General features: G+C 38.6%; 2 protein-coding genes across 26 annotated transcripts in view; both read left to right on the top strand.

The window, feature by feature from the left end:
- The window catches only part of Wdpcp (WD repeat containing planar cell polarity effector), a 519,910-nt gene that overhangs the window by 91,605 nt on the left and 406,659 nt on the right, over positions 1-21,646 (top strand). Inside the window, exon 1 of one of the 25 annotated variants that reach the window (XM_076833813.2) lies at positions 12,979-12,995. The exons of the other annotated variants lie outside the window; for them this stretch is intronic. The gene's annotated coding sequence lies outside the window, so the exon portion shown is untranslated. Of the gene's footprint in view, positions 1-12,978; positions 12,996-21,646 lie in introns of those variants that run through there. 25 annotated transcript variants of the gene reach the window in all.
- LOC143380643 (uncharacterized) lies at positions 7,648-12,546 on the top strand. The gene is made up of 3 exons (XM_076833821.2): positions 7,648-8,676; positions 10,214-10,317; positions 11,634-12,546. Exons 1-3 carry the CDS (start codon positions 8,520-8,522, stop codon positions 11,703-11,705), a joined length of 333 nt encoding a protein of 110 aa, XP_076689936.2. The 5' UTR covers positions 7,648-8,519; the 3' UTR covers positions 11,706-12,546.

Raw genomic sequence — 21,646 nt, 5'->3', positions numbered from 1 at the left:
CTCTGGGTTGCTGGACTAAGAGACATAATCCCATAGGCAGAGTTCCTGGAGGCAGGATTTAGGTTTAGGTGGGTTCCAGGCTCTTCACTGAATACTTATTGGTCTGGAGATTTTAAATCAGCACAACTTTAGGGTGTAGTACTCGCTGGTCTGTGCTGGAGGACTTTACACCAGGGCTTCCCTGGGTTTCAGTCATGTGGAGCCAATTCTTAGTCCCCTATGTCACCTGCAGACCCCATGTTTCCAGGTCTTGGGTTCAGTCTCCAAACAATTTCTCCTGCCCAGTCACTTCTGAGTTCTAGGCCATGTGTCTCTCCCAGCTGGTCCTGAAAACAGTCGATTTGGAGGGGGAGGGGTAGAGCCGGGTAGGTTTCCATGACCAGTTGTCCCCTGTGTAAACCTCTCTCCACATTTGATTTTCTTCTGGTTACTTAAGCACACTCTATGTCACGTAGCATGTGTTTACTGGGCCTGTGTTTCAGGCCAAACTCGGGTTTGCCAGGATCAGCTTCCTCGGTTGCCAGTCCCCATGCTGTACTGACAAAAATGGTTCCTTTTTTTGTTCTCCAGATGCCAGCTGGAGAGACAGGGGCTTCTTTTCCCCCACACAGATATCCTGCAGCATGTCCTTCAGGTTCACAGGGCAATGTCCTTGGTATCTAAATGCTCTGTACCCAGAGGCCTCAGGCCTCCCCAAAATGTGGGTTCCTTTAAGTCCCTTATCCCTCTATGTGCTCACAGAGGGACCTCTCTGGCTGGAGCTTCCGGCCAGACTGTGGCAGCAGCTGTGCTACTGGGGATTTTTTTTTCCTTATTTTATTATATCCAACCTCCTGTGTCCCTGATCTGCTTTGAATGTTCAGTTTTAGGTTCCAGTGAAGTACACCCCCCACCCCACCCCCACTTTTTGTTCCCCCACCCTGTGGAGAGGCTGCCTGTCTACTTTCTTGGTTTCATGCCTCAGAGCAGCCAGGATTGTGATCTCCTCTATTCCGCTATCTTGGATTCTTTCCTCTAGTGATACTTTTAAAGTGAGTACTCTGAATTATAATTTATGGCTCCTCTTGTCTATAAATTCCTTGAGGCAATCAAGGAATCATGCCAGATAGATTTTTGTATCCCTCTTTTCTCTTAATCCTGTTATTTTTCTATTCATGTCACGATTTGTTTTCTCTCATTGTTATAATGATATTATTATGCATAGCACAGAGAGAGTAACTAACTTATCTAGGGACACTAGTAAGGAACAGAGCCATGGTTTGAACCCAGGCAGTTTGATCCTAAATTTTAGGATCACTAGAGACTATTCTTGGTATGGTATCAGACACACTGGCAGCTCAGTTAACACTTATCTTCTTGCTGTTAGTTTCCCGCTCCTTTTTTTTTTTTTTTTTGGTAAGGTGAACTTCAATACCAGAACAACTGTTAAATTAAAATAAACTTTGTTCCTGTTCTGCTTTCTGGTGGTCAATCTGGATGTCTTTTAATAAATGTGGGCAAGCCCAATCCCCTATATAAAAATAATCATAAGTACAGTTTAAAAAGCCAATGAGCTAAAATTAGAATGACCATATAAAGGAATCCCTATCAGAAAGCAAGAAGAATCACTGTTTTAATTCTGTTACTGTCAGTTGGTCATGAGAAAAAGGGGAGGTGACATTATTTTCCTGGGAAAGCCTTTATTGGTTATTTTTAATCATGTGAAAATAACCAACCATTCCTGATTCCACCTCTAACATCATTTCTTTCAACAGAAAGAGCTATCAGTACTGATGAAAACAAGAAAAGATATCAATAGTCTAAAATGATAGCTTGGCATTAGCACACACCTGTACTCCCAGTGACCAGGAGGCTGAGGCAGGAGGATGGCAACTTTGAAGCCAATCTTGGCAATTTATCGATGCCATAAATAACTTGTGGAGACCCTACCTCAAAATAAAAAATAAAAAATTCTGGGAATGCAGTATAATGGTAAAGATCCCCTGAATTCAATCATCAGTACCAATAAAGTAAAATAAAATAATTTGAAATGATAAAATAAGTTACCCACATACAGCATCTTTTGACTTTGAAATGCAATCAAAGACTCTGCCTATTTGTTGCCACCAGTCTTGGCCTGCATGATAATAGTTTAGGGCTTCATTAGGTTACAGAAAAGGCCATAGATATCCATTCAATAACTGATGATTTTAAATGTGTTCATGACATAGAAACAAATATGAGTAATTCTAATAACATGAATACTTTCAAAGTGTGGTTCTTAAGTAAAGCATGTTTGGTTATATACTGGGTATTTTAATTTTCTTTAAATGAGGTTTGAGTGAGTTTGAAATCATTCAACAAATATTGAGTACTTAATGTGACAGGTATTGTTCATGCATCAGTGAACCAGACAAAGATCCCAACTTGTGGAGAACTTTTATTCTAAATTTAACTATGAATTGGTGTTAGTGTTGATAAATTTATCTATTGAAGACTGGGAGCTTGATATACAGGAGTAACTTGTAAATCTTTATCACTGTTCCAAATTACCAGACACTTTCTGTTCTCAAGTTCAATCAAGTTGTATGTGCAATTGTAAAAAACATCCATGTGATAGTCCCAGTGTATAGAATAGTCCTTCTTGAGACAATTTGGACTAAGTCTTAAGAGAGCTTGTCATCCCCACGGGATCTTCAAGAAGGCAAGTTAATCAGATCCCTGGCTTTACATCTTCTTATTGCCAAATTATGACATAATTTTATATGTCACATTTTAGGGAAAAAATGCTTAAAATAAATCTCATTTATTAAGTAATAATGGATTTTTCCTGTAGCTGCTATTTTTGCTACTCCTATAAGTATCAGAAATAGTTCTGCAACTTGGTATCCAGAAGGGATATTGACCCAAAGAGCAGATATGAGCACAGACGTATCCCTCGTTAGAACCCTGATTCTTACACCAAACTGTCACCCCATGGGCCTTTTTTTTTAGCTAATAAGGTAAAGTGTGTGTGTGTTTGTTTGTGTGTGTGTGTGTGTGTGTGTGTGTGTGTGGTGTGTCAGGAAGGAGGCTGCAGAGATTATATGTCAAGTGGGGCTTTTAAAAATCATATGTGGTTCTGGATTGAGAACTATAGTGTTATTGGTTTATCCATCTTTTAGCGCTGTAATAACAAATGGCGACTAATTTGGAGGATTAAAACAACACAGATTTATTCTCTCCTAGTTCTAGAAGTCAGATATTTGAACTCAAGAGATAGACAGTACCCCACTCTACAAAGGCTGTGAGGAAGAACCTTGTCTCACCTCTCCCGTCTTCTGGTAGCTCCAGGTGTTCCTCGGTTTGTGACTACACTATGGAAGACTCTGCCTCTGTCTATATCTTCTTCTCTTTCTTACAAGGATATCTGTCACTGGATTCAGGTTTTATCCAGATAATCCAGATTGATCCTATCTCAATACCCTTAACCCAATTACAACTGGGAGATTCTTTTCCCAAACAAAAAGTCACATTCGCATGCATTACATATCTGTTAGGGGTCTACCATCAAACCCTTACCATTGGGTAGGTGAAAACAAAAACAAAACAAACAAAAACCCAAGTCTTCAAAGCTAGAAATCAAAGCAGTAGGTGAGGTTTTCATAATGCCCACTCTTTTTCCAACATTGTCCTTGCCTGAGATATCTGGCTACAACCTCAGCTCCCAACTGAATGTTGTCCTGGACTGAAGCTCTGCTCTTGGCTCTGTGATCAGGTTCCCCATGTCAGTTCTCATCTTGGTTTAACCTCTGGAATAGCTCTTGGCTTATCCTGAGAAACTAATGAGACCCCATTTTAAAAAAATAAATAAATAACAGCAGCTTCTACCTCAAGGCCTGTCCTAAGGAAGGGGGCGTGACCCTTGTCCTTGGAAAAACCCACAGAGCACTCCTAAGTACATACCCACCCTGCTGAGTTGTTTATCTGTAAATAACAAGAGAGGTCTGCAGGGTGTCCCTGACTGTTAGGCTAGGTGAGGACCTATGGCAACCCCCCTAGCAACCTCTAATCAGCATAAGACAGGGAAAATACCTGGAATGCCAGATGACCTCCAAGTAGTTTATGGTGTTGATAACATGTTGGGAAACCATCTAGTTTAGCACGTACACCCCTTGTCGCCTAAACCAATCAGTTCAAATGAACCCCCTTCTTGGACTAGCCAATCACCCCTTTCCAACTTGTTCTCGCCATTGAATGTGCTAATCAATGTTAAGAGTTGTTGTTTGATTTTCCCGTGGTATGTAATGATTTGCTGTGTGATGTTGTGACGCATAGAGTATCCCCCCCAAAACCTATAAAATCTCACTGAACAAAGGACCAGGACTCACTCCCTGGGACCGCTGCGTCGGGAATGGTCGTGAGTCTAGGCTCAAGCTTGCAATAAAGACTCATGTGTCGGAAGCCATTCTCACATGGGTGACTCCCGGTTAGGGTCTGAGGCGCTCTGGCTGTGTCGGAGCTTTCCCGGCCCTCTCCTGATGAGAGAACCTGTCCGTGTGGGGGTGTAACTGACCACTGACCCCGGAGGCCCAATCACTGGCCCTGACCTTGGAGTGCGGCCCCCCCTTCAACCTTCATTGGATGGAATTATCCCCTGAATTTCTTGCTCCCCAATAAAAGGCTACTCCCTGGCGTGCTCACTCTCTCTCTCTCCTGCTAGCCCTGAGTAATCCTTGCTGCCCTGCCGGGCGGTTAGAGGAGGGAACCAGAGAGGGGAGCCGTCTCGGACCTGGTCATAGAAAAAGGTAACTGAGTCTGTGTGTTTATTTCGATCTCGCTAGCTAACTTTTATGCCAAGAACCTCATTAATGAAACCATTGCGCTGGCCGCATGGTAGAATTGGCGCCCAACGTGGGGCATTCTAGATTAGCTAGATTGAGTGGGAGCGCGCTATAAAGATAAAGAAAAATAGTAAAGATAAAGGAAGTGGTGACAATTTGGGTCACAAAAGGAAGTGGTGACAATTTGGGTCACAAAAGTACCTTAAGATATTGAAGGAAAGAGACGTTAAATTAATTAAAATAAAAAATTCAACTTCTACCTATAAGGAAATGAAAATATTTTAGACAGTATAATTAATCAGAAAGGAAAACAGATAAAGAAAGCTCAGTTATTACAATTCTTAGAGATTGTAGGTAAATATTGTCCTTGGTTTTGTGAACAAGAATCTCCAAATTTACTTACTTGGGAGAAATTAGGAAGAAAGTTACAAAAGGTCTGTCTTTCTAATGAATTACCTGGAGGCATAAATAATATTCAGAGAACCTGGACGGCCTTGGAAGTTTGTCTTTTTAAATATATGGGCCAGAATTCGTGGCCCCCTGAAGACCTGCTAAAAGGCATTCAACGGGCTATCAAGTCTATTCAAATGGAAAATCCGCCTGAGGCTAAGTTAATTCCTTTTCCCTTAAGCCACTTAAAAACAAAGGCACTAGGGACCAGGCCCAAAGTTAAAAATGTAAATTTAAATTTGCAAAATCAGGTTACTCGACAGGGAGATTATGGAGAGCAACATCAAAAAGGAGATACCTCCGAGGTCCTAGAGAGCCCTCCAAGGGAGGTAGACAATCTTCCTGGAGAGGAAAATTGCGGAAGAGATTCCTAGAGGGGCTCAGAGTTCTTCTCAGCCACGTGACTTAAAAGCCCAATTTCAAAATGGCGACAGCACAGAACCTTTACCAGCTAATCTATGGGGGAGAGATATTTTAACCAAAATGGGATTGTTATTAGTTACTCCTAACTCTATAAGGTCAGTTGAGGAAGTTAGTCAGAGGTATTTTCCTGGAGATGATAAGGAGACCCTTCAGAAAGAGTATCTGTTTACAAACCAGTCTCCACGACAAAGATTAGTAAATGCTCCAAGCCAAAATTTTTATTAGGGGCCCTGAGTACTTCCCCGATCCCTAAGACAGCTGAAAAAATCACCTGGCTCACAGAGGAGCCTATATGGATTTCTCAGTGGCCCATCTCAGGGGAAAAGCTTAAAATAATTCATAGGCTAGTTGAGGAACAACTTCAGGCTGGTCATATAAAACCAACGCTTAGTCCTTGGAACACACCTATATTTGTTATTAAGAAAAAGTCAGGAAATTGGAGAGTGCTGCAGGATTTAAGGGCAATAAATCATACAATTCAGCCTATGGGATCCTTACAGCCAGGACTTCCCTCTCCCACAGCCATTCCTTTAGATTATAGCTTGATGGTAATAGATTTAAAAGACTGTTTTTTCTCTATAAGGTTACATCCTGGAGATTGTGAGAGATTTGCTTTCACTGTCCCAACAATTAATTTTAAGGAACCTGTTAAAAGATATTGCTGGAAAGTACTCCCACAGGGAATGCGTAATAGTCCTACTCTGTGCCCAAAATACGTAGACCAGGTGATAGATCCCATAAGAAGTAGCTTTCCTGATGCATATATTATTCATTTTATGGATGATATATTATTGGCTCATGCTAATCCAGAGGTACTTTCAGAAATTTTTACTCAGTTAGAGACTTTGCTTACAGCAATGGGTTTATGCATAGCTCCTCAAAAAATTCAAAAAGTGTCTCCTTTTCAATATCTAGGTCAGATAATTCAAGGACGTACAATCCATCCTCAAAATCTTCAGATAAGAATTAAGGAGTTACATACCCTTAATGATTTTCAAAAGCTATTAGGAGATATTAATTGGCTGAGGCCATCCTTAAAACTAACTACTTCTGAGTTAAGTCCTTTATTTCAGATATTACAAGGAAATCCTTCTCCAACCTCTCCACGTCAGCTAACTTTAGAGGCTAAAACAGCTTTAAGGAAAGTTGGAAATGCAATTAAAAATGCACAGCTTACTAGAGTTGATCCTAAGGAAATGGTGTATTTATTAATATTTCCAACTGAACATACACCAACAGGAGCCATATGGCAAAAATTAGGAGTTATTGAGTGGATTTATTTATCCCACTCCCCTCAAAAAACATTAATTCCTTTTCATGATTCTATAGCTCAATTAGTAATTAAGGGTAGAACTAGGATTTTACAATTAATTGGATCTGAACCTAATATCATAATTATTCCATTTTCTGTTCAACAGATTAATTGGCTTTTTCAAACTTGTAGCTCATGGCAAATAGCTTTTGCTGAATTTCCTGGCCAGATAGATAGTCACTATCCTCGTGATAAGATTATACAATTTACATCATTAACGTCACATATTTTTCCAAAGATTGTACATGCCCATCCTATAGATGAAGCCTTATCAGTGTTCACTAATGGATCAAGTTCAGGTAAAGCAGGATTTTATAGTCGTGTTCACACAGAGGTAATACAAACTTCTTATACTTCTGCCCAAAGAGCAGAGCTTCAAGCTCTGATTTGTGCCTTAACTTACTTTGCAAATGAGCCTATTAACATTTATTCTGACAGCTTATATGCAGTTGGAGTTACTAAAAATATTGAAACTTCAGTTATTGGGTATACTTCATCACAAAAGTTATTTAAATTATTTCATAATTTACAAAAGGCAGTGCTAATGCGGAAATATCCATGTTTCATAGGACATATACGAGCTCATACTAATCTTCCAGGACCTTTAGCTTCAGGTAATAACAAAATTGACAAACTCGTAGCTTTTTGTCAACAGATGTCTTCATATGACTGTGCGCTAGCTTCCCATTCCTTGCATCATCAAAATGCTTCTAGCTTACGTAAAAAATTTAATATTACTAGAGAACAAGCTCGTCAGATTGTAAGCCAATGCCCTAAGTGTGTTATTCACACTCCATCTCTGCCATCAGGGGTAAATCCCCGTGGATTAAAACCAAATCAAATCTGGCAAATGGACGTAACTCATATTCCTCAATTTGGTAAGCAGTGTTATGTGCATGTCCTAGTGGACACTTATTCTAAATTTATTTTTGCCACAGTAGGTACTAAGGAAAATTCTCAAAATGTAATTTCTCATTGCCTAGCAGCTTTTTCTGTTTTAGGATGCCCTATACAGATTAAAACAGATAATGCTCCAGCTTATGTAAGCTCTTCTTTTCAACAATTTTGTCAAGAGTTTAAAATTAATCATAAAACAGGAATTCCTTATAACCCCCAAGGTCAAGCCATTGTAGAACGAGCTCATTTATCTATTAGACTTCAATTACAAAAATTAAAAAGGGGGGATAGGCTTATGACTCCCCAAAATAGCCTTAATCATGCCTTGTTTGTTCTAAATTTTTTAAACTGTGACGCAGAAGGTCACACTGCTGCTGAGAGACAAATGTCTCCCTCAGTAACAGGCCCTTTAGGCAGAGTTTTGTGGAAAGATTTACAGACCGGTCAGTGGAAGGGCCCAGACCCGGTGCTTATATGGGGCAGAGGACATGCTTGTATTTTCCCAGAACATTCTTCTCGTCCTATTTGGGTGCCTGAACGTGCTATCAGACATGGAAGAGATAGAACCCAGATTCAAGTGACTGAGGATCGACCCAGAGGAGCTCCCATCCAGAAGGAGGAGATATCGGAAAAGGATGAAGAAAGACCAGATTGACCCAGCCAAAAAAGCTGATTTCATGGAAAGATGTGAAGAAGCTAACAACCCAGGCTTCCCGAATACTTCGAGACCTAGGAGAAAACAGGACCCCAATGATGATGGTAGCAACAGTAATTGCCCTACTGGGCTGTCAGGTAAAGGGGGATCAAGTAGACACTTACTGGACATATTTCCCAGATCCACCCCTGGTACACCCAGCTGTGTGGACTGGAGAATCTATTCCAGTATTTACTAATGACTCATTCATGATGGGAGGATTTACAGATACTCATATTACTCCCAATCATGTGACTAGATTTAATTATTCTGGCTATAGTGCCCAATTACCCTTGTGTTGGTCCCACGATAAACATGCTGGCTGTCTGAAAGTATCATTCGAAGAAAAGACAGCGATTGGTAGACCTAGACTGACAAATAATTCTATTTATGGAGATTTAAAACTTAATACTAGATCAGTAATTAAGATGGGACTTTCCCATGATAAGCCAGTCATTTCTACAAAACCTCCACAGATACACCACTGTCCAAATAGTTCTACAATTGAGATTGGCACCTTTCCTAAATGGATGGATTGTATAAATCCCTTTCCTGTACAACATAAGGTGTCTAAAGATAGTGGGTATATTTTAGACTGGTCTCCAAAAATTGATAAGAGACAATTACGAAGAAATTCTGCTATGACACCTGCAGGATTTGTTAGTAATATTTTGACTTATAGTAAAGGTGGTGTTTAAAAAGATATTTGGCGTTTAATTGCTGCCTCAAAATTCTTACATTTTACAGACAAACCCTTACCAAGATTTATTGGCAAAAACTGTAAAGAGGGATCTTACTATGACTTATGAGCTTGTGTCCAATCTCCTTATGTTTTAATTATTGAAAATGTAAAAGTTAAATGGATACATGACAGATATATTGTTACTTGTAAAAAATGTAACCTAACCAATTGTATTACTAGGTATAATGGAGGAAAAGGAGTGCTGATACTTCATCAGCCCTCTTTTGTTTTATCACCTGCTAATATTTCAGAGCCATGGTATGCTGATGCTGGTTTACAAGTCTTACAGCAAATTCATGCCCAGCTGGCAAGACCTAAACGTGCTATTGGAGTTATAATTGTTGGTGTTTTGGCGCTAGTCTCTTTTATTGCATCAACTGTCTCTGCGTCTCTGACATTGTCTCAAAATATTCAACATACAAAATTTCTTAATAATTTAGCTCAAAATACTTCCAAGGCTCTGCGTAATCAAGTAAATATTGATGAAAAGATTGAAACTAAATTAAACGCCTTAGAGGCAACTGTTATTGACATAGGTAATGAACTTTCAGCCTTAAAATTTAAAGAAAGGCTTAAATGCCATGCTAATTATAAGTATGTGTGTGTTACAGCTGCCAAGTACAATACGTCTCTCTGGGATTGGGAGAAGGTTAAAAACCATTTGTTAGGTATTTGACAAAATAGTAATAATAGCTTGGATATTCTGGAACTTCATCACCATATCCAAGACATTCAAAATAATAGAGCTGATTTTTCAGATCCTTCTTCCTTGGCTAACCAAATATTAAAGGAGTTAAATAGATTCAACCCTGGAAATATTCTTAAACACTCGGCCTGGTACATTATTGGATTATTCTCTTTGCTGCTAATTCTCTATTACATTATAATTGTAGGATGGCGAGTCTTCAGAACAAAAATGCAGAAACTCCAGAGAGTGAACCGCTGCCTCATTTTTGCGAAAAGAAAGGGGGAATATGTCGGAAGCCATTCTCACATGGTAGACTCATGTGTGATTGCATTGTATTCGGCTCCTGAATGTCTGTTGGGGTACCACGAATCTGGCATAACAATTCTTGCATAAACGACACTAACTCATTGAGTCCTCAGATTCATATATAAAAAAATCAGATTTCCAATATGGTTTGAGCTAGATCCATCTTGTGTCTTATGTCTAAATTCTACATTGCATTTTTCTTGTCAATCTCTTGTTATATAGATGACAATATTTTTTTTTTTGAGAGAGAGAGAGAATTTTTTAATATTTTTTAGTTTTCGGTGGACACAACATCTTTATTTTATTTTTTGGTGGTACTGAGGATCAAACCCAGCGCCCCGCGCATGCCAGGCGAGCGCACCACATCCCCAGCCCCAACAATATTCTTTTTTCTCCCTTCAAAATGAACCAATTTCAGTTTTGCATTTATTATTTGAAAATAAATTTAATTATACATTCTTCCCTGTTTTTTTCAAAAGGTCATTTGGTTTTCTAAATTACTCAAAATCTAGCTGAAATTTTTGTTAGAAACTCCAAAGAAAGATACACTGTAATTTTCCTTGAAGGTAAAAAATTAAGTGTTGGAGGAACAAATCTACCCTATGGCGTGAGGCTTTTACACTAGAATTCTAAAAACTGAGTGTGTCTTGTGATGTTGATTAATCTACATGCTGACCTTTTCCCCCACCAAAAGGTGTCCAGAGACTTTGCATGTCAATCACTGCGACTGTAGAGTCTTAAAGGACACCGAAAAGCAATAAAGGCAAGTGTTACTATTACTTGTTGTTCAAATATTTAAGTTTACAATCTTATTTTGATACTATTGCTTTATTTTTAAAAGACAGTAGCTAAGGAAGTGTGAAGATGCTGATTTGATGAAAACATCTAATTACTATTGGAATGATATAACATATTTTTTGCAGACTGCACAACCCAACCTCTCCCAAACAAGGATTCATCTATGGCCCACTGAGCAATAGTGACTATCCTTAAGCCAAATGGATAGACAACTCAAATGTTCTGTTATTTTAGTGTATTTATTCAGAAAGCAATGTTGTTTATTTCCTAAAAATTGGCTGCCCAATTATATAGATGATTTCAAAGGACAATAAAAAGCTTTGAAACAGTGATAAGAATGCCACAAAGATGATCAAATGGATTTATAAGAAACAAAGTTAAGGATTAAGGTGTTTTATTTTTAAACCCAGAAAATTGAAAATTTATCTGGGTGGAGATGAGTTTATTGCAATCAGCTTCTACTGTTTGAAAGATTACTTTATAAAAAAAAATCATAACTCTAATCTTTATTCCCACTAAAGATAGGTCAGCAAGAAGTTAATCATGAAGGAATTCCATCAGGTCCGGGCAGAAAGGTCAATGGAGATACTTGAAAGGAGTTGTTCTATCCTGCTCTCTCCTAATCTGTTATGGCTATCCTAGGGTCAGAGGAATGGACTGTCACTTCAGAGCCCAGATCCATCTGCTTCCCAGAGAAAAGTGTATTCACCTGAGTCTTAAATATCTCCCAAGGAAACAATTGTGGCCTCTCTCAGTGTCTTATTTCAGCCTTTTAAATTCTTAAAGCAAGAACATGTTAATGCCAAATCAAAAGCCCCCCTGGGTAGTTAGACTCATTTTCCTCCTTCCTTGGGCAGGGAGGATGAGGGTCACCAACACATGTGACATCCTCAAGTTACAGGTACCAAATTCTCACACCATTGTCTTTCTTTTCTTTTGTTTTTTTCCTCTAGCCCTCACTGGATCTATTTCCCAAAGTTGTAATTATTTTTCTTGCCCTTCTGGTTTTGTGATGAATGGCAATCCTGACATCCCCTGACACTGAGAATTCTTACCTTTATCTTTGCATTAAGATTTTAATGCAAAGGAATGTACAACAGAAATAGGTCATTTTTCTTCTGCAGATCACCAATTGCAAGATTTCTTTTCATAAAAACCGGTATATCAATTTTCTATTGAAAGTACATTTTTGTGAAGCATAAAAAAATTTAATCCTGAGCTCTGTAGCTGTCAGAGAAATGAATGGTTCTTCTATTTTGAAATGGCTGCCAACAAATATGAGGACTGATATCATTTCTCTTTTGTCAGGCTTCTCTTTATGAATCTGGCGTTACAGGTGGCTGAAATAGCATCTCATTATCAAAGGCTGGTATGGTTTTTCTTTATAGGGCTTATAGTCCTACTGCCTAGGATTGAAGGATAATCTGAGTGGCATAGTGCTTAACATAGACAATTGAAGAAAGTGCTGGTTTGGCATTTATTTTTAATTTATATTTGCTGAGTTGAAATTCATCTAACGTAAAATTCACCACTTCAAAGTGAACAATCAGTGACATTTAGAACATTCACAATGTTGTATAAGCAACAACTACATCAAATTCCAAAAGAATTTTTTATCACCCTATAAAAAAACTCCATTGCAACCACAGGGCCCTTGATATTGTTGATTTGCTTCCTGTTCTGATGTGTTTATCTTTCTGTATGCAAATGAAATTATACAATGTGTGACCTTTGGCTTTCACTTAGCATAGTATTTTCAATGTTTATCCATACTGTAGCATGTATCAGTACTTCATTAGTTTTTTTTTTTAATAATGTCTTTATTTTGTTTATTTATTTTTATGTGGTGCTGAGGATTGAACCCAGGGTCTCACACGTTCGAGGTGAGCGCTCTACCACAACCCTAGCCCTCATTAGTTTTTTTAGTGATTGAAAAATATTCTATTGCATATATCAACCACAATTTGTTTAGCCATTCAATCTTTGATGGATATCTGGGTTGTTTCTATCTGTTGGCTATTGCAAATAGTGCTTCTATGAACATTTGTGTAGTAGTGTTATTTGTTTGTTTCAATTTTTTAGATACATAGAGAAGAATTACTAGGTCATATAAGAATTTTATGTTTAAACTTTAGAGGAACTACCAAACTATTTCCCTACATTTATTTTTTAAAAGGAAAACCACTGTACTGGGCTAGGAATGTTGCACTTGTCTAGCACACATGAGGCACTGGATTCTATCCTCAGCCCCACATACAAATAAATAAAATAAAGCAATCTGACTATCTTCATAGACCTTCCTTTTATGACATTATTACTGTAGGTGTAGCAGGGTCCTGAATAATATGTAACTCACATCCATCCTCTAGTGCCAATAAAAGGCTTAGGAAAACTTTTCACCAATCCTATAAATTTCTATGCTTGACCAAGTTGAGCTGGCCATTGTGTGCCATATAATCGAAACCATAACAGAGTTAAGATAGAATGAATTAGAAACAAAAATGCTTCCCTTTGTTGGAGATTGATAATAATTGAGATAACATGCCCAAATAGTGCACCCAGAAAAATGAGCTCATTCATCATGACTCTTGCCATGTTGTAATTCAGGATTACTCCTCAGAATTACAAGGCTATTATAGTCCAAGAGGTCTGGTTGCCAGAGAATGAATCCTCAGCGAACCCTAGATAGCCCGAGTCAGAGGAATCATTCCTTGGCTGCTAATCCACTGTGTCTATAATAGTTCAGCCCTGATCCCTGACATTATGCTGCCTGAGTCACATGCTCTCAGAGAAAATGACTTCAGATTTAAGTAGAAAGGTCAAAAGAGGACAGGGAGACAGGGAAACTTGGGGTTAGGCAGATGCACTGTTTGGTCCGATGTTATAGGGACAGATTAGGGAGAACTGACTCTGGTGAGGGTCTCACTCTCTTCCCATTGAAAAAGACTTCTCCTTGAGGGAGTTCAGAAATTCCTGAGAATAATGATTATGCCTATGGAGAAACCCAGTTGTACATAATTGGTTGGAGCAGACAGGAGACAGTCCGGCACTTCAGGCTTCAAACTTATTCAGGATATTTGGTTCATAGAAGAATTTATATTAAAACCTTAAGTCTCAATCTTTCCATATCCCAGGGTTATCACCTTAAGATACTATGCTCATCAGAGCCCTCAAGTTTAATTAACATTTTCCAAGGACAGAAAAAATTATTCCTCATATGAGAATCATCTCTTAGTGATTTATCTTCTTCAGCTGTTACAAAACAGTATGTTACTTTGATATTTTTTAAAAAAATCTTGGAGAATGCATCTGATCCAAGGTAATAATGCATAGCAATATTTTTGGATGATGCTTGGATTCGCTGCTCATATTAACTGAGCCCAGGTTCCATATTACATTAGGGTTTGTCAGGTGATGTCCTTTCAGAGGACACACAGGGCCCTTCTTCCTCTTGCCAGAGCAGAGGACAAGATCTTGGTAAAAGCACAAGGCTCATACAACTAAGGAGAATTCTTTTGGCCCTTATAAGATTCTAAGCCTATTAAACCAAAATAGGAATCAGGGCATCACATCAACTTTGTGAAAGCCCCAAGAATGATTCCTCTATCTAATACAGGGAGAATGAATTGCAGAACCTCAATAAAAACAAACATCCATCAATGTTGCTATTCCCATCGGATCCCTCTTTCTGACCCAGCAGCAATACCAAAGGAGTTTTGTGGAAGGGAAGCCTGGTTTCTCTAGTATAAATCTCGAAAGGTCAGGAATGTGTTTCAGCTTCCATCAGTAAACTCCTATTAATTCACCAGACATAGGATTTACCTAACCCTTTAGAAACTATTTCTGTTACCTATAGATGTCCAGCTTGCCAGTCTATGGCAATGGAAAGCATCCTGCCAGTTTATACCAAAAATAGAGCAGCACTCTCTCCTATCAGCCCATTTGCTGGAGATTTAACTCTTTCAAAGTGTTCTCCACCCTATCTGAAACTTACTTCACTGATGTTACCTTGTTAGGCTCTATAAGAGAGCTCTCTCCTACTTCTCAGCCTTTGATCTTCAGGAACGCTCTATTATCATAGGCCCAGTTTTCTCCACTGATGTCTACTATTACTCCCACTTCAGTCTCAGGAAAGAGAAATATTTTCCTGTGGTCCAAAGAGGACATCCTGATAATGTTCCCTGGTTTTTGGTGGGGTACAATGTGGATGCAATACCTTTGGGGCCTACAGTTTGCTTACCTGAAGTCTCTCACAGAATATGCTGTTGGTTTCCTCTGAACTGCTGTTGTTCCTGCTGCGGTTCCTGAGGAAAACAGAAGCTCAGTGTTGCTGCTGCCCTGGGGACAGTTCAGCACCAGCACTGATTGGCTTCAGGCCTCTCCATACTTCAAAGTCCAGGACCAAATTGGCCTCTAACACAGAGAAAGGCCAAAATCCCTCCTACAGTCTGTAATTTCAATCCATGTCCCACATGGGGATGATCTGCTTCCCAGGATGACCGATAGTGGAAACATTCATTCTCTAAAAAGAAAAAATCTACTTCCAGACAACCATTCAGGTGCCCCTTGACCTCAAAAATACAATCTCAAAATGGCTTAATATTGGCCTACTTCCCCAAATTAGGCTAGTCTTTTTTTTTTTTTTTTTTTAATATTTCTTTTAGTTGTAGATGGACACAATACCTTTATTTTATTTTTATGTGGTGCTGAGGATCGAACCCAGTGGCTCAGAGGTGCTAGGCAAGTGCTCTACCACAGAGCCACAACTCCAGCCCTGGGTTAGTCTCTTTTATCCATGGTCATTTTCACATTTGTATTTTCTACCTTTACCATTTCTTAGTTACAGGGATCTCTAGGTCTGCTAAAGTGTCTGTCAGGATTCAGTATGGGTCTGCAAAGACATGACATACTGCCTGTAGGTAATTGAGAGAAGTTAGTAGGCACTATGTATAAGGCATGCGCAGAGTAGTATATGGGTTTAGCAACAATGAGGTGCTGTTGTTGCCCATAAATCTGGACTGAGAAAGCAAAGATGCTCTTCCTCAGAAAGATTATGAAGAGAGCTGTTTGACAAGATGTCTGACATTCGGTAGATAGTCTCAGCCAATTTTGGGTGCTATGATTGGGAAAGAGCTGAGTAGTAAATACCCCAATTCCCTCTCCTCCACCTTCCAGTCTCCTGCCACAGTGCCTTTCGTCTCCATCTCACTCACTAAACCCAATCATAAGGTAGAAGCCAGGGGGATTTGTTGATGCTGTCCATATAAGGTCAGTCTCCCAGGATTAGAGCAGGGCAGGAAAGGGTAATAAGTCCATTTGGAGGAAAAAACAAGCTAACAAAACTACCTATGGTGAAACTATAGTTTTAATTGTTCTCTAAATTTATTTCTTAAAAGTTGCAAGAACTGTTCTAAAGTTACTGTAGGGATTCTATCAGTTGATGTATCTCATTTTTGCCTCCTGATTTTCAAAGCTTTAACCATAGACCCTCTTAAGTCATTGCTTTCTAGAACTCAAGAGCCCTCATCATTTCTGTTGGTCCCTACTCAGCAGCAGCCTTTTCTTTTTAAAAACTTTACTGTACCTCTCTACACCTTCTGAATATCTTTTGTGATTTCCTTAAGGGGCAGCCATGAGAACTGCATACTTGATTCTAGAAGTATTTGTCCTAAGGTAAAATTTATGCTAATTCAACCATGAGAACTCTAAGATCAGTAGAGTTAAAATAACCTTTAGGGAAACTGAAATCATGGTGGTGTTGCAAATTGAACATTTCAATTTAGGTAGTGAGGAATTTAGGTAGGTAGGAACCATGAACTGAAGGTCAAAGCAGGGCTTGGGATGGAAGTTTCCATAAGTTTTAATATATGTTTGGTGGTTTGAAACAATTCTTTTTATAGGGGGTGTTTTTGCACAGCACAATCAAATAGGAGCCATGACTAGATAGGAAATGTGTATGAATCTAGTCCCTAAATAAAATTCCAAAAGTGAAGATATTACCAAAGCCTTAAGTAGGGGGGAATAAGGGTGAGATGAGGGGAAAGGCAGCTAAATTTTTCATTCTGTTGGAGAATGGATGACTTAATTTTTGATATTGATGTAAAAGCATAGGTTTAAATTTTTAAGGGCCACCATTAGCACTATAAAGATGGGAATAAAAAGTTTGTTTGTTTGTTCTCAGTGTTGGGGACTGAATGCAGGGTCTTGCACATGCTAGGCAAGCACTGTACCATTGAGATATACCCCCATCCCTTTTCTTTGTGTTTGCTTTTTTTTTTTGTTTGGGAGGTTTTTGTTTGTTTGCTTTTGGAAATCAAAATTTTATAAATAGGGGAAGACAGGAATAACAAACCTCTACCATCTTGCACAAATCAGGAAAGGAAAAAAATTGTAACTAGGAAGTATAAATAAGTAACAAACATAAATTAAAATGACAGACTTACTGGATTCTTCTTCATTAATCCATCTGGAATTCATTTTTGTCTCCTCTTTCAGTCACCATGTCTGGGAAGTTGACTCACTTGATTTTTTCCTTGGAAAAGACTCTCATGTCTGACCCTTCCCATTCCCACCACTCCCCCTTTAATCCCCTTGAGCCTGTACTAACACAGTAATTCTCGCACAGCATGTCCTACCTCAGTGTTATCCACAGCAACTACAGCATCATCATAAAGCACAACATCACAGCCCTGCTCAAAAGCTTTCTTTGTTCTTTTATTATTTTTTTTATTTTTTGTAGTTGTGGATGGACAGCTTGCCTTTATTTGTTTCATTTTCATGTGGTGCTAAAGATGGAACCCAGTGCTTCACACATGCTAGGCAAGTGCTCTGCCACTGAGCTACAGCTCCAGCCTCAAGCTTTCTTATCTCCATTTCTTACCTGGTTTTCAAGACCTTCTACAATAAGACCCCAGCTAAGTGTCTCATCAATTCTAAGAAACATTTTTTTTTAAAGAGGCATTGAAATGTCTCTAAAATTAGATTGCATCTTACAACTGACAGCAATCATAGATTCAGTGGTCTTTTCCTAGTTTACCTTGGCTATAGGATACCTCTATTCTAGACAGCAGAATTTCTCATTTTGCTATGCTATGGTAACTCATTCTTTCTCAACTAAAACTTTTGTTTAGACATTTTCCTGTCCATATATCATTTCCCCTGCAACTCCTGTCTTAAGTCAGTCTGTAAAAATCCAGGTGACCTTTAAGGCCCAGCTCAAAAGCCATTGCCTCAAAGAACTTTGTTCACCACCTCAGCTGAACCTCAGCCTTCTGAGTCCTCTTTCTTTGTCTTTCTTTGCCACTCTAGTAGCTGTCATCATATTCTTCCTTGTAAATACTTGTGTACGTATTTGGTCTGCCTCCTGGAGTTCCGAAAATTGCTCAAGAGTGCAGCTAAAATTGTGACATTGTGTGAGGGAACATAGGTTTGTCTTACTAAAGCAAACTATGAGGGAACAGAGGTTTGTCTTACTAAAGCAAACTAAGACATTTTGAACAGTTTTTTTTAAAAAAAGTCTGCAAAGTGCAACCATTTCAGAACTCAGTAAAAGCTCTGCTTGAACTGCCCTCTAGAGGTAGCACCTCATCAGTGAGCCAAAGAGAGCAGTGAGACCACAGGATCAGAGAGAAATTCTGGATGATGCCCAGCTAGGGTGGAGAGCTAAGGGCAGTGGCTGCTCTATGGGCAGAACTTGCTGATTGGCCCTGTTCATGGGAGTAACCGCTGGAAAGGTCAAGCTTTGGGAAACCATGTTGCTTAGACTGCCAGCCTTCTCCACTATCCTCACATGAGTCACTGTGATGTTCTGGGAGGGTGGTGCCTGAATAAGTAATAGCTTCCCTCAGGAAATCCAGACTGGGCTGGAAGTCCAAGAACTCTGGGTCACCTACACAGGCTCTGAATTGTAACCCAGCCCTGTTGTAGAGCACAGCCTCAGAAGGGAGGGCTACGAGTCCGCATCATTGACTGTGACAGATTCTTTTCCATCACAGCTTATTTTGAACTGCCCAAAGTCATATGGGTAAATCTTTACTGGGATACACCCATGAGCTTTCTCCATCCTCTCTCCCCCCATTTTTTTCTCAGTGAACTTCGGTGAAAAAATAAAAATCGAGTCAATGCCCTCTTGCTATTGCCATGCTGTTCTGTGATTAAATTTAAAAGGATGTGTAAAATTTCCTGCTGAGTTCTGTCTCATAGGGCTAATGTCCTTTTCTATAAGGGAACCCAGAAGTTACCTGACTTGACCATGGATAACCTCTCCAACCTCAGTGCCTACCAGCTGAGAGGGGTTAGACTTAAGAAACTGGAGGTCCCACCAGATTCAGCATTCTAACATCTGCTTTTTGCTCCACAGAGCTCACCTCCCAAGCACTGGTTTTATGCACTAATGAGTCTGAAGCCCACTTTGCTCTGAAGCAAAAGGTTTGGCATGACGTGATCTAGGCATATCCCTTGACAGCTTTTTCCAGAAGGTGACATTCTCTCCACAGCTTTGCACCAGAAGGTGCATAAAAGTCACATTTGTTGACCTGATTTTACCAAAAGAATCCATTTTGTCTTGGGAATATTTTCCTCATTAAAAAATTATAGTTTTTATTAAGGAAAAGATAGGCAATATAGAAAATTATAAAGAAGGGAATAAGAAAACCTCTCAAAGATAGTGTCGTTAACATTATAACGTGTATGTACCCTTGTGATAATTTTTCATTGTTTGTATAGTCATTTGATTTTTAAAAAATAATTGATACGGAATTGGAGTTAGGTCTCTCAAACTGTTTTTATCAGCCTGCTTTTCTTTCCTAATGATAAATAATTAGCATTTTTCTTTGTTACTATCTAACAATTCACAGAGGACTCTGGAGTTACCCCATCTGAATTTCAATGTGGTTGTCACTTACTGTGACCCTTGGATATGTCCTTTAACTGAAATGATTACTTTAGATTCCTTATCTGTAATGTGGGGATAAATAATGGTTCCTATCTTACAGAGCTGTCATGAATATTTAAATGAGTCAACATTTGCCAAGCACTTAGGACAATACCAGGCAGGTAATGAGGACTTTAGAGGGCTAGCTCCAGCGACTATGACTACTACTACATTTTTTCTACAAAAAAAAAAACAACTTTTTTTTTTCAGTACTGGGGATTGAACTCAGGGCCTTGCACAGGCTAGGGCAGCATGCTGCTACTGAGCTGTATATCTGCAGCGCCTACACTGCTATTTTGAAGACTGGATATGGTTAGAGTGTTTGGCTGTGGCATAATGCATTTAGTCAAGGTCCCATTGTTGAACAGAATGTTCTTTTCTGGTATTATGAACAATATTGAAACAAACATTCTTCTCCCATTGCATTTGTCTTTTTTTTTTTTTCAAGATAAATTCTATTGTGTAGATTTAAGGTATACCAGATGTTATAATAAGATGGTTATTATAATGAAACAAATTTAACATATTCATCATCTGGTATATTCACTCTCCCTCCCTGTGGCAAGAGCCACTATAATCTACTCATTTAGTAAAAGCTCTGAATACAATATACTAATTATATTAATTATATTCCTCAGGTTGTACATGTTTTCACTCATTCATCCTACATATTTGCTATTTTGTATCTTGTGGACTACATTTCTCCATTTCCCCTTTCCAGCCTGGAAATAGATAGATCGATGGATACATATCCTTTTTAAATATTTCACATGTGAGATTTTACTGTATTTTTCTTTCTGTGTATGGCCTATTTCATTTAGCAAAATAGTCCTCCAGGTCCATCTATGTTGTAGCAAATGGCAGGATCTCCTCCCTTTTTAGGACTGAATAATATTTTACTATGTATAGAGAACACATTTTCTTTATCCACTTGTCTACTGATGGATACATAAATTGTTTCCATACCTTGGGGATGGTGAATAGCTATAATCTTAAATTTCCTAAATTGACTCATCTTCAAGATAGCAAAGTATAAATAGAATATATTGAATGAAATTTATTAAAAATATATGCCTTGGAAAGAAATACCAAAATGTGTAATTAAATATAGAAGACAAAGAAATGAGAAACCATTTTCTCCATTTCTCATTCATTGCCTATCTCCTGTCATTTCTTGGATTCTCATTCCCACATTCATAACAATAAAAAAGGAGGAAATAAGTATAAGAAAAAAGGCAAAACCAAAATACTTTACACTTTCATTTAAAAGTTTGAATCTGTAATTATATTGGTTGGTGTTTCTAAAAATGTTGCTACTGCATTTACCTGTTTTTGTTTCTTATTTTCCACTAAACTATTTTTTTTCTTTCAGAACTTGGCCTATAACCTTTGACCAGATAGAATTTGAACCCTTCTCACTATGATCAGTATTTTTTTTTTGTCTTACCTTTAGCTTTCATAGGTTAAACTTGGAAAATCTATTTGTTATGATCTCAGAAATGTCACTGTCCCCCTCTTCTCTCTCACTGATGTTAACTGATATGCACCTAGTATAGTTTACCTGTATTTCTCACACAAGTGGTAGATTTGAACCAAAGCCTC

Source organism: Callospermophilus lateralis, chromosome 14 (assembly GCF_048772815.1).
Source record: "Callospermophilus lateralis isolate mCalLat2 chromosome 14, mCalLat2.hap1, whole genome shotgun sequence".
In the NCBI taxonomy this organism is placed as follows: Eukaryota; Metazoa; Chordata; class Mammalia; order Rodentia; family Sciuridae; genus Callospermophilus; species Callospermophilus lateralis.
The sequence above is the reverse complement of the archived record's forward strand: the minus strand, read 5'-3'. Positions and strand labels throughout refer to the sequence as shown.